Raw genomic sequence first — 12,073 nt, forward strand, 5'->3', positions numbered from 1 at the left:
GTTACCTGTCTTGATTCTGCAGGCTCTTGTACAACCGCTCTGGGGAGTGGAGCGATGGCACGGTTCCCATCTTGGCCACTACTGCTGCTGGTTTCACATATATTGCATTTTTAATGGTTAGTCCCACAGTATTCATTAATGAGGTATTTAACAGTGTTGGGATATGTGGGGCAGCGTTCTTGTCTTTTTGTTTAGTGTTTTTTCTTATTTTTCTTAGTTGTACTCTAAGTGGGTGTGTGGCTTGTTTTGTGCTATTTTCAGGTTTTGGCACTTTGCCATGTTTCACTTGGGCAGCAGCTGAATTTGCACTGGCTCCATAAGGTAACGTGTCAAATGTGAGATTGAGTTGTTGGGCAGCATTGCTTGTATGTGTGTGTTTATGGTTGTTGAAGGCTGTAAAAAGATGTGTGTGAGTGGGCAGGGGTTCACATTTGTATGTTTTTCTGTGTTGTTTTGTGTGTTTTATCTTGTGGTGTGTGTGCCTTATCTTGTTTGTGATTATGCTCATTTATTACTGGTTAGCTGAACCTGTCCTGAACTTACAGTTCAGACTGAGTTGTCCGAGGAGAGTTGTGAAACCAAGTAAATGACCTGCTCTTGCATGCTGTCAACAAGATAAACACTGTTACCAAACCGTGCAGGGTGTGAAAGACATAAAAGCTATTTTGATGGGGTTTTTTGGGGGGGATTTTTTCTTTGTGTGTGTGTTTAACATCCTTATTTGTTATTTATTTATTTTGTTTCCGTTCAGATTTTTCAGTCTCTTGTTTTCTCCTTTCTGTCCACACAGATAGGAGTTATTGCTGCTTTGTTCACAACCATCGTTGGGATGATATCTGTCAATCAAACATGGTGGCAAGAGTGGGATGTCATCCCCATCTCCCTGCAGGTCAGAAACAAACAAAAAAATCCCCAAAGCCACTGATGATAACTTGACATTACTGCTGATGCTAAGTTTGTGATGCACAGGCTGGAAGCTGTCATCTTCCCATAAGAAACAAGACTTTGACTATAAATCTGTACTGGTACACAATCCAGTCATATATATATATTTATTTCTGAATAGGTTTGCAAATGACTCAGCCCAAAATAATGACTGTAATTCCATGGTTTTCTGTCTGCTTATCTTTGTTTTATCTTGTTTCTGTCTGTCTTGAAATCACTCTTTCATGTGTTTTACATCTTGTCTTCACTTCTCTACTCTTCTTTCCTGATCTCTGTACAGGCTACAGGTCCATTCCTGCACATAGGGGCCCTCGCTGCAGTGACAGCAGTGTCTTGGATTGTTGCAGGGCAGGTCGCTCGGGCAGAAAAACTAAGTAGGTACACTTCTGAAAAACAGGATACAACTTAATCTTACTTGATGTAACCGTTTGCAACAGCAAACAGACGTGGAAGCAAAACGGTGAATGATTAACACTATGTAGACGGATGCCAGGACCTCCACCCAGGGTGTCAGAGATAACACACATTCTTTAGGTGTGATGTGGTGTGGCCTGGACTCTTCACAATTTATACTGTGTCTGAAACAGAAAACTGATTATTTTCCAGGGTCTGATTTTGGATAGAGTTGGCATGAAAAGGTCTTGGATACATTATTTGTGCTTTGCCTTTTCTGTAATGCAGAGCAGCATCAGAAAATCAAAGATGTGAGGGCGTGTGCATGTGTGGGTTTGTGTGTGTGAGGGTGGATGAAGGCTGTGTAACAAGAGTTGGCTACTCAAACTCGCCCTGGAGCTGACCTTGAAACAAATACATTCTCATGTGTGGGGATGGGTGTGGATGAGTGTGTGTGGATGCCCACACTCACAGCCGTCATCATTCACTTTACACAAAGGTGGATTGCTGCGCTCTAATGGCAGTTTGTTTTGCAACTGTGTGGATCTACAGTATCATTCTCAGCATTCACAGCCTTCACAACAGCCTCTTCCCAAATTCAGACACATACCATGCAGAATCTTGGATTGTTTGAAGCTATTAAGATTTTATCTGTTCAAATTAAATAAGATATACGTTATTTTCTAGTGGGCTTTTAAGGTAGTGGCCAGCAGATTTGGTTAATTCTGATTAGATCAAAGCTTGCACCTAACAAGCTGGTTTTTGTTGCTTCAGTTTTACCAAGTAAAAAGATATAACAGTGTAATCAGCACTATGAATTTTTTAGCACAAAGGCAAATGTGAATATTTCCTTACATAACATGGATAACATCTGTAACTACGTTGTTGTCATGTTCTTTGTGGCAGTTTCCCAGGTGGTGGTTGTGCTGCTGTATCTCATTGTGTTAGTAGGACTCTACGTAGTGCCCCTGTATATCAACTCCCCATGCATCATGGACCCCAGCACTCTCAAACCACGCCCCGATGTTATTGGTCACCAAGGAGCCCCCATGGTAAATCAACATATGTCTGTCTTAAAAAAGAAAAGGCAAATTGGGACTTTTTTCCATCTTCATACAGTTTCAGTTGTTAAATAACTGGCTTCACAGTGAGCCACTCAGAGTGTGAAGGACCACTCTGATTTGGAGAGGACAGAAAAAGAAAAAAGAACATATATATTCTGTAAATACTGTATATGAACACATTTCCCCGGTTTTAGCATCACTTCATTGGCTGCCTGTTTATTTTAGAATCCAGTTTAAAATAATTTTATTTGTTTTCAAATCTCTCATTGGTCTTGCACCACTGTGCCTTGCTGAGCGCCTCCATTCACACGCACCTTCACACTCTTTAAAATCAGTTGATCAGCTGCTCTTGATGGTGCCAAGAACAAAGCATAAGTTCAGAGTAGATCGGGCCTTTACTGTTTCTGGTCCCAGATTATGGAACAATCTGCCTCTGCATATCAGACAGGCCTCCTCTTTGCCTGGTTTTAAGTCTCTTCTTAAAACAAGTTTTCTTTGGCTTTTTTACACTCTTTAGATTCTGACATTTTGTTTCTGTTTGCTTCTTGGCACTTGGCAGCAAAAGGAAGGCAGTTATTCAAAACAGTTGCTCGCACGGCTGAAAACAAACACTGCTTTCGGTGGTATCTGCAAAAGGATCGATCCTCTCAGTGGAATCTAAAATTAGGAGTGGCTCTGCTAGGCTGTGAGAGGGGAAAAAAGACACTGTGGGAGAAAAACAAAAAAAAACGATCACATCACAGGACTCAGTTTCCCAGATCCACTGTATTGATTATAGCAGGATTCCTAGCCTCATTCCCAGCCAGAAGCTTTACTCATAGGGCCTCAAAGGAAGTTACTATTCTAGTAAGTGATGTTTTAGTATTGATTATAACATTGACTCGAGTTAAAGAACAATCAAGAGATTTGACCTTCCTCATCTTCAGTGGACAGAATTCCATTTCCTCACATCTATATTTTTTTATTTTACATCCTAATTTTTTGCTAAAAATAAGCCATTTTAGAATTTCTTTTTTAAATCTTAGTTTACCAACATTTGATTCTATTTTTGTCAGTAGCTGTTGTCTTTCATTAAAGTTACCAATGTGGTAATTTTTCACATTACTTAATCACTTTTTGTTCGTCCTCTTACTGTGTCACATTTCTAGCTAGCTCCCGAGAACACAATGATGTCTTTCCAGCGAGCTTTGCGCATGAACGTCACTGGACTGGAGGCTGACGTTGCGATCAGGTACACACTCACACACAAATCCACACACAATCAATACAGCAGGACTTTACAGCAGGCCAAACAGATAAATGGTTATTCATTAGCTCCCCCTGCTTTGTGTCAGGAAAAAATCAAAATTGTGCTTCCTCTTGACTACACAGGCATTTGTTGCTACTCAAAACACTTTTTATACTCTTATGCATAGTTAATGTCAGCATGGAAATGCATTAATATAATTCAAAAACATAAAAAGTAAAAACCATTTATACATGCTTGCTTGCACCACCCAGACATGAATTACTGAGCGCACTTAAGTAATGCCATTGCAGATCAGTTTAGCAGCAGTTGTGTAGATGATGGTTGCACAGCATCACCATCATAATTGGAGCCGATAGGCTCAGCTCAGAGACACAGTTGGAGGAAGAGGAGCAGCAGAGGTGGGTGGATTCTTAAGTGATCGTGATGAATAGTGGCTGTGCAATTCTACTCATGCATGTGTAAAGATGGAGGATGAGCAATTGTGTGGAGGTGGGGAAGGTTGCTTACTAGTGCAGATTCTGTATTCATGTTTTGGAGTGTGTTCATAATTTGTTAGCGATTGTTCTCAATACACTGGGACATCTTTATTAGATGCTTTGACTTTGTTTTTCATTTGCAATCATTGTTCTTGGTTCAGTTTGTGTGTGTGCTCTGTGCTCACTGTGCAGTCCTGAAAGAGATGAATAGGTGTGTGACTGGAGCAGGCCGCTGACAGGTGTGCTCCTGACTGTGCTGAGTAATTAGACTTGATGACAACCAGAGTGACAGCCAGTCTCCACTCCTGCTGGAAACCAGACACACGCACACACACACACACAGTAATGTGACAGAACATAACAACAAATAAAAATCATCTGGTCTTTACTAGGTCCTAAAGTACGACAGCAAACCTCAGGTAAACAAGAAGCATGACAAATAAAAGAAATCTAATAACTGGATGTTTGACATCTTAAACTGATAACAATGAAATGGAAGGATGCAGATCAATTAAAGATGGACTATGGCTGCAGGCATTCATAGAAATGGTTTACATAGAAGGGACTGTGTCCCATCTTTCTGAATTTGGTAATGAGGAATAGCAGCTGTTAAAAACTGTAATGCATATTGTTCATAAAATGTCCAATTTTTACAGAATTTAAAGACAGAAAAGCTCTTAATGAGTTTAAACAGAGCAGATCTTAAATTATTGTTTGGCTCCAGATATACATGGAGTTATAAACGTAGACTGATATTTACCCAAACTTCTGTTGAGCTCATCCTCCTAAACTCTCATCTCACTCAACAACAACACATAGTCCTTCCTGAAACACGTTTGTGTTTCTTAACTGTTTAATTCATTTTATTTACTATGTGTTTGGTTTTTCTTTATATTCATTATTTAATTTTTATTACATTAATATATTTAATATTTAATTTGATCAATACATATTTGTTTATATTTGATAAAAATTAAAATAAAATAATTTATTTTATCTTCACTGTGCAGATGTTTTGGTATATATAATGCTGTTTGTCTTTTTCTATGGGCTGAAAAAACACATGTTTTATGTTTAAATAAAGAAAGAAGAAATCCTTTCCTGTGTAATGTTTTTGATCTCTCACATCGTTGGGGATGAATTCTGATTACTTTAAAGTTTTGGTTCAGCATTAATGGACAGTTCTCTGAAGGTTCTATGACAGCATTTCAGTCAGGCTGAGGTCTCGACTATGACTGGGTCATATAAGAAGAAACATGCTGATTCCTTTTTGCTGCATTTTTTTTTCTGTTTCATGACCTAGTTTGAGCTAAGTTTTTAGCTGTCAGAGATGGCGTCACATTTCACTCAAGATTACTTTGGGATACAGAGTTCTGATGTGACGCTTTAGACTTGCAAAACAGGTCCAAATCATCAATCCTTCACCACCATGAAGTTGGTTTAAGGTGTTTTGTGATGAAATGCTGTTTAGTTTTGTCCCTTTTGTCCCATGTTTTGCATTGTGGCCAGACATGTCTGCTTTGGTCATGTCTGCTCAAAGACCGGTTTGTTTTTGTTTTATGTGTGTGTGTGTGGGTGTGTGTGTGTGTGTGTGTGTGTGTGTGTGTGTGTGTGTGTGTGTGTGTGTGTGTGTGTTTGCATGTGTAACATTGATGTTTCCACAGTTTTTTGTTATTCAAATTGAGCTTTTTCTTGAGCTTAGAATTTGAATACCAAATATTGATTGTAGGAGGTCTTATTTCTACTGTTTAGCATGTCATAAGAGGAAGTCAGGTAATATAAATTAAAAGCAGCTATTTGCATTTAATATGACATCAATATTTGTTTTTAGGTTAATTAAGCTGCAACTGAAATGACTTTGCTGATATTCTTGTCTTTTTATGAGTATAAACAATCTCAAATAAAATTAAATTTACGTTATTTTTAATTAAAGAAATGTGATTAACAAAAGAGGAAACATTTCCTGTGTATGTGATGTAATGTGCCGCTTTTTCTCCTTGTGAACACTAGTGTTGATGGTGTGCCTTTCCTGATGCACGATCTTACCCTGCGGAGGACCACAAACGTGGAGAGTGTTTTTCTTGACAGAAAGGAGGTGGAAGCCTCATATTTTAACTGGACGGATCTACAGCAGCTCAGCGCAGGACTCTGGTTCCTCAAGGTAGTTCCACATTACTTACACAGACTGGATGTGAGGATTGTTGTAAAGCAGTTACAGCTTTAACTGACTCCATCATGTGTTGCATTGGTGTGAGATAAGTCATTAGCCTACTGTGCTGCCTGAGTACATTTTGTTCTCGCTCTTTGATCGCTCGTGGTGCCTTTTTGTTTCATGGGAACGGTTAGATCTACTAAAGCATGCAGGCAAAAAAGATGGGGACCAACCATTTGATATAATTTTTTTTTTTTTTTTTTGTAGCCTGCTTGAAGAATGAAATAGAACTAAAGTACTTGTAAAAGGAAGCAGAAACCATACCATTACCCCCAATAATTCTTTATTTTGATGGCTCTAGGTAATGAAATGTGGCTGTTTGAAATTGAGTTGTTTTGTTGCTTTTTTGCATGTATTTTTCATAGATAACACATATTACCATATTATGAATATATGTTGTACAGTTATTTCTTGTAACCTATTAATTTAGAAATATGTTCATTGACTGGTTTGTTTCTGAAGGAAATATATTTTTCTTCTCATGCTTGAACTGAAGAAGAGGCTGCACACTGCAAAGATAGAGCTGTGTCACTATTTGTTTTAATCTTCATTACTATCTCCTCTCCTCTTCAGTCTATTTACACTCTGCACATGTGGGAAATAAATATTAGATAAAAGAAAAGAACCCATTTCTGTTTGGGAAAGTGAAATGAAGAACACTGTGGAAGACTAATAAAAGCATCTGATGTTCTTCAAGGGGTGTTGAAGGACTGAAACCAGGAAAGATGCAAAGCAAAATAAAAAAATGCTTATTTTTATAGCTATTATTATTATAAATCCATATTTTAGCAGCAAATTTGTTAAAGTTGTAAACAGTAGGTATAAATGTAGATGGTGCAATGAGTAATATTGTAAAACCTGTTTTTCTATCCACTGGTTACAGGATGACCCCTTCTGGACGGTGCACACTATGTCTCAGAAGGAGAAGGAGAGGATTGCCAATCAGAGTGTATGCAGCCTGGAGCAGCTTCTAAAACTGGCCTCGTATCATAACATCACAGTGGTGCTCAGGTTGCAAAGGCCTCCTCTGCAGCACCCCCACTACCACAGCTGGATTAATGACACGCTGCAAGTGGTGAAGCAGTCTGGGATTTCTCAAAGCCTGGTAATAAAATAATAATGAAATGTTTGGAAGGATGCAGTCTGCATTGTGTTTTAGTCCTGCTCTGTCTTCAGTATAATGGCTGGATGTGTCTTGTGAACAGTTTCATACAAACATGAAGGGTTGTAAATGCAACATAGTGTAAAAACAGCTTTGGGTGTCCCCCATCTCTGTCCTCCCTCTCACCTTATTTATGTTGATGCAAAGTTTCATTTAGTTTCATGGGTTCTATTTATCATACTGTGTTCCAGGTGATTTGGACTCTCGATGCGAACAGAGCTCTTGTGAGGCAAGAAGCACCTGATCTGATCCAAGCCTCAGTGGTAAAACATAGTCCTCAGACTCTGCTGCAGTCAAACATCAGCAGGCTGCTGCTCAGATACAACCAGGCTGACACGAGCGAAATCAGGTAAGATCACGCATGTAGAGCCGATATGTTATCAGCTTGTTGAACAGCTGAGGTCTGAAGGCTTTTGACTTTTTTTTTTAGAGACTACTCCAAAGCCCAAATCAACGTCACACTCTACACCGTCAACGAGCCGTGGCTGTACTCAGTGCTCTGGTGCAGTGGGGTGTCTTCAGTCTCCTCAGAGGCCCCACATATCCTCATTAAGGTGCCTTATCCTATCTGGCTCATGGTAAGAATTTGAATTTTAATGTTTGTAACTTTGTCTTTTTTTAAAAAATATATATATGTATATAGCTTCCATAGCAAGAGTTACTAGGGATAAGAGATCTGGACCATTCTGAGCTTTGCTTTGCAGAACATTGTCCCTCAGTTCTATCCATCAACAAGAAATGGCTTTATAATTAAAAAACCAAAAATTATTTGACTTACTTGAGCCTTACACTGTAAGACTTATACATAAAGCTTTCACTGTTTGATTCCCACAAAGAGCATGACTCCTTTTTCCACACTCATCTGAAACAGAGAGATGATAATGCTGATTATCATCATTCTGTGGAACATGACTCACAGGTTTCTGGATCAGTTTTCTGGAAACTACTAAACACGGGTAACACCCACACTGAGCTTCTAATATGGCTTCCATCCGCTTGTGCCAGACCAGTCTCCCCATCTGTTCTGCCATATGGGACCTCTGCAGGACAACTTGTGGACATGACCCCCAGCCTCCTGCTATATAGTTGAGAGTTTAGACTGTTGTGACATCTGTAGTACTGTCTGTCAGTTTAAACCGTGTCATAATGTTAAATCTGGTATTTCAGGTTACCAGAGAGAGGGAATTTTTAATTAGTTTAAAAACACTGTTAAAATCTTCTGTTTCAACGACACACAGTGAATTTATTCACAAAGAACATTCAATGTAACATTTTAAAACAGACAGTTTCTTCACAGACGGCTCCATCCAGCGGTAAATCTGCAAAGTTCAGTTCCACCACGATGTTGTATGTGTGTGTTTCAGGGGCCAGTTCAATACCTTCTGATGTGGTTGTCTGCAGACTTCCTCTCTTTTGCTGTGGTCATTGGAATATTCATTTTCCAGAAGTAAGTCTGGATACTTGTTGATTTTAAATGCAGTGAAATGAGCATTATACGATAGTTAATGTTTCTCTATAATTATGCTTCAGTTTTTTTTTTTTTTTTTAATTATTTTTATCTTTTTTTTTATTCTGGAGCCCTAAAGCTGTTCTGGGATGTTTTTTTTTTCTGTTTGCTGTGCTTTTTGTCACAAACCATTATTTACAGAGAAGATGCACATTAACATGTATTCTCTTGGCTCAATCCCCTCACACTCCTTTAGTGTCCCTCTTTTTCTCTTGAGGAGTGGTTCTGTTTGTATCGGTGGTGACCCTGGACACAGATGGCCTATCCTCCTGTCATCTCTGGGGATGCAGGAGCTTTTTGTCTTTGTTTTTTCTCCTTGTAATAGTGCAATACAAGTGTGCTTACCTTGGCTGAGCTCTTCAGTAGCTTCAGCTGGCTTCTAAACTGACCTCTCTTTTCTCCCACTTTCTTTTGTCCTTTTCTGTCTTTTTTTCCCCTCCTCGTTCTCTCTCCTTTGCCTGATGTGCATGCTCTCCTCCTCCTCTGCTGCATTCTGGCATCTTCTCTCAGCTATCACATAATCAGGTAACTGGGTCGCCTCTTCTGACCACAAAGTCCTTTCTCTTTCTCCCACTTTCTGTTTCTCTTTGCCCATCATTCTTTTTTATGTATTTTTTGGCCTTTTCTACCTTTTTATACTCAATTCTTTAGTTGCACTTCTCATTGATATATACAAACCATTTTTCAACTCTAATTTCCACCTGCTCTCTAGATTCACCTTTATCTTTCTCTGTTTCACCTGAACTGGTGTACGCTACCTCCTTTTTTTTCTCTCTCTCTTGAGAGGCGGCCTCTTGTCTTTTTTCCTTTTACGGGAAAAAAGAAATAAACAATCGTCCAACGTAATTCAGAATACAAAAATAACCAATGAGATTTTAAATCAGTCTAACAACTAAATGACCAAACTGTCCAATGAATCTACATTCACTGGTGTAGCTGCCTCCAGATCAGCTGTTATTGATGCTGATTAACTAAATCCATTTAATTTCTCCATTCAACTGCCTCTGCACATTAGTCGTTATTTATTGTGACTAATGCTCTTGAGTTAATTAAATCAAATTTAAGGCCTTTTTTTTCCTGTCAAGGCACTTTATTTCTCAAACAGCAAATGAAATCCTGAGCTTTTACTGTAAAGATTGATTCTGCATACAGCTAAAATGTATTTTTAGTGTGGAGCAACATGTTTGGTCCTGCTGAGGCCAGTCTGAACAGAAGTAAAGCACTGAGGAGGAAACAGGATTAATATTTAATCAAGCAATAGTTCTGTAATTATCAACCAGTCTCAAGAAGGACTCTTTGAACATTATCCCCATTTACCCTCTGGAACACAACAGCACAGGATTTTTAACAAGATACATTTTTTTTGCAACCTTTTTAGCTGTTATTAATAAATTACTGTCAACAAGCAACTAAATGTTTTCTTTTACCTTCTATATGACATCAGCAAACAGGTTAACCTAGAGAACCTGGTTCCATCCTATATGGGACTTACTGGGTTCGTGAAAGGTGCTCCTGTTTTGGTGCTAGGCTTTTTAATATAAGTACTATACTAAACTGTTTACACATAAATGCATATTTAGGGTCTCAACAAAAGATTTTCTGCGCTTTATATTTGCCTAAATAAATCATGTTTTCTCATCAATTTACACACATTTTTTAGTACAAAGGTCTGATTGGTTTATTTGAATTGTACTTAAACTATAAATAAAACATCCAGTTTACACTGATATTCAAACCCTTAATATCTGAATAAAATCTTTTTTTGTTTCCTTATTGTGGGATTGTGGGATGTACTTATGGGCAGTCAGTGTTGTACCTGCAGGCGACTGCAGACAGCTGTCTGTTTAGAGTCAGAGAGGAATTCTGCTGAGTGAGCTCAGTTAAAATCTAAGCAGAAGAGGATTGTAAAAAGTGCAGATTTTTCACCATAAAAAAAAATATCAAACCTCAAAAATGTTATAGCAGTTCAACTTCTGCATCAGGCTGTTTACTTCGTCACTGTGCTGTACTGTGTGTTGCAACAGGGTCTTGGACTTAACACCACATAACAACATTGGTTATTCTGTTCAGACCCTGTTTATGTGCCAAATTCTAGTTATGTGGTGTGCAAATGCACAATATAAAATTGAGGTTTGAGTTATTTTAAAATGGAAAAAATAGCTTTTTAGGGCCCTTTTTTTGCAACTTTTAGCATTAGCTCGCCTGTCAGAAAACCATCTATATGTCTAAACCGAAAGCATTGAGACTGCATTCTGCTGCAAACAACAAACTACTCATAAGTGCGTCACTCTATTGAATTAAACCCCACAGAAGCCTCTATTGTACTTCATGGGTAGCATAGACAGACACATGACCTAGATCATTTAGTGGTAGCCCATTGTCTCTGAGTGATTTCTGACCAAACATGTGACCCTTCAGGTATCGGATGAGCGGCATGCGCAGCTACAATCCTGAGCAGATAATGCTGAGCTCTGCGGTCAGGACGTCCAGTCGAGACATCAACGTAATGAAGGAGAAACTTATCTTCTCTGGTAAGGCCCGTGCAGTGAGATGAAGAGACGTGTGTGTTTACCACCTTTTTTATTTTACCTTTTTTTTTAAAACAGTTTTTGCTTCTGCTGTTTTTATTTCTGAACTGATCCTTACACCATGAGTCATAAACCCTTTTAAATCTTTGGCACCACATAAGCATGTCATTTCATCCCAGCATGCATCTGAGTGTGTATGTGAATGTTTTTGCGCCTCCTCTTCCTCTCTTCCATGTCGAAGATCAACCCCAGTAACTGCCTCCCTCCTCCGCCCTTTATGTGACGTGCCACACCTCCTGACCATCCCACCATCTCCGTCTTCCTCACAAGCATTGACTTCTCACTTTCTCCCACTGCATCCCATGTTGCCCTTCCACCTCTCTGCCTACTCTACCCTTTTTCATCTTCATCCATTCATTCATCCGTCATCCCTTCACACATCCATCCTCTTCCACAATCCTCCCAGTGAAGATGACATTGTGTAGGAAAGCTTATAGATGCCACAGTCTGTTTAGCCTGTTATGCTGGGGATCAAAG

The 12,073-nt window shown here is 39.0% G+C and overlaps 1 protein-coding gene across 5 annotated transcripts in view; it reads left to right on the forward strand.

Annotated features, from left to right (window-relative positions):
* Positions 1-12,073, forward strand: part of gdpd5b (glycerophosphodiester phosphodiesterase domain containing 5b) — a 40,155-nt gene that overhangs the window by 26,871 nt on the left and 1,211 nt on the right. For 2 of the 5 annotated variants that reach the window (XM_041994180.1, XM_041994181.1), the window contains 13 exons: positions 23-116; positions 262-321; positions 791-889; positions 1,226-1,319; positions 2,245-2,390; positions 3,551-3,633; positions 6,138-6,288; positions 7,223-7,444; positions 7,693-7,850; positions 7,932-8,079; positions 8,866-8,948; positions 9,519-9,533; positions 11,427-11,539. In XM_041994180.1, coding sequence (XP_041850114.1) covers positions 23-116; positions 262-321; positions 791-889; positions 1,226-1,319; positions 2,245-2,390; positions 3,551-3,633; positions 6,138-6,288; positions 7,223-7,444; positions 7,693-7,850; positions 7,932-8,079; positions 8,866-8,948; positions 9,519-9,533; positions 11,427-11,539 — 1,466 coding nt within the window. Of the gene's footprint in view, positions 1-22; positions 117-261; positions 322-790; positions 890-1,225; positions 1,320-2,244; positions 2,391-3,550; positions 3,634-6,137; positions 6,289-7,222; positions 7,445-7,692; positions 7,851-7,931; positions 8,080-8,865; positions 8,949-9,518; positions 9,534-11,426; positions 11,540-11,777 lie in introns of all 5 variants that reach the window. The other 3 variants (XR_006011465.1, XR_006011466.1, XM_041994182.1) reach the window with 3 other exon arrangements.

Source organism: Melanotaenia boesemani, chromosome 9, assembly GCF_017639745.1.
Source record: "Melanotaenia boesemani isolate fMelBoe1 chromosome 9, fMelBoe1.pri, whole genome shotgun sequence".
Lineage (NCBI taxonomy): Eukaryota > Metazoa > Chordata > Actinopteri > Atheriniformes > Melanotaeniidae > Melanotaenia > Melanotaenia boesemani.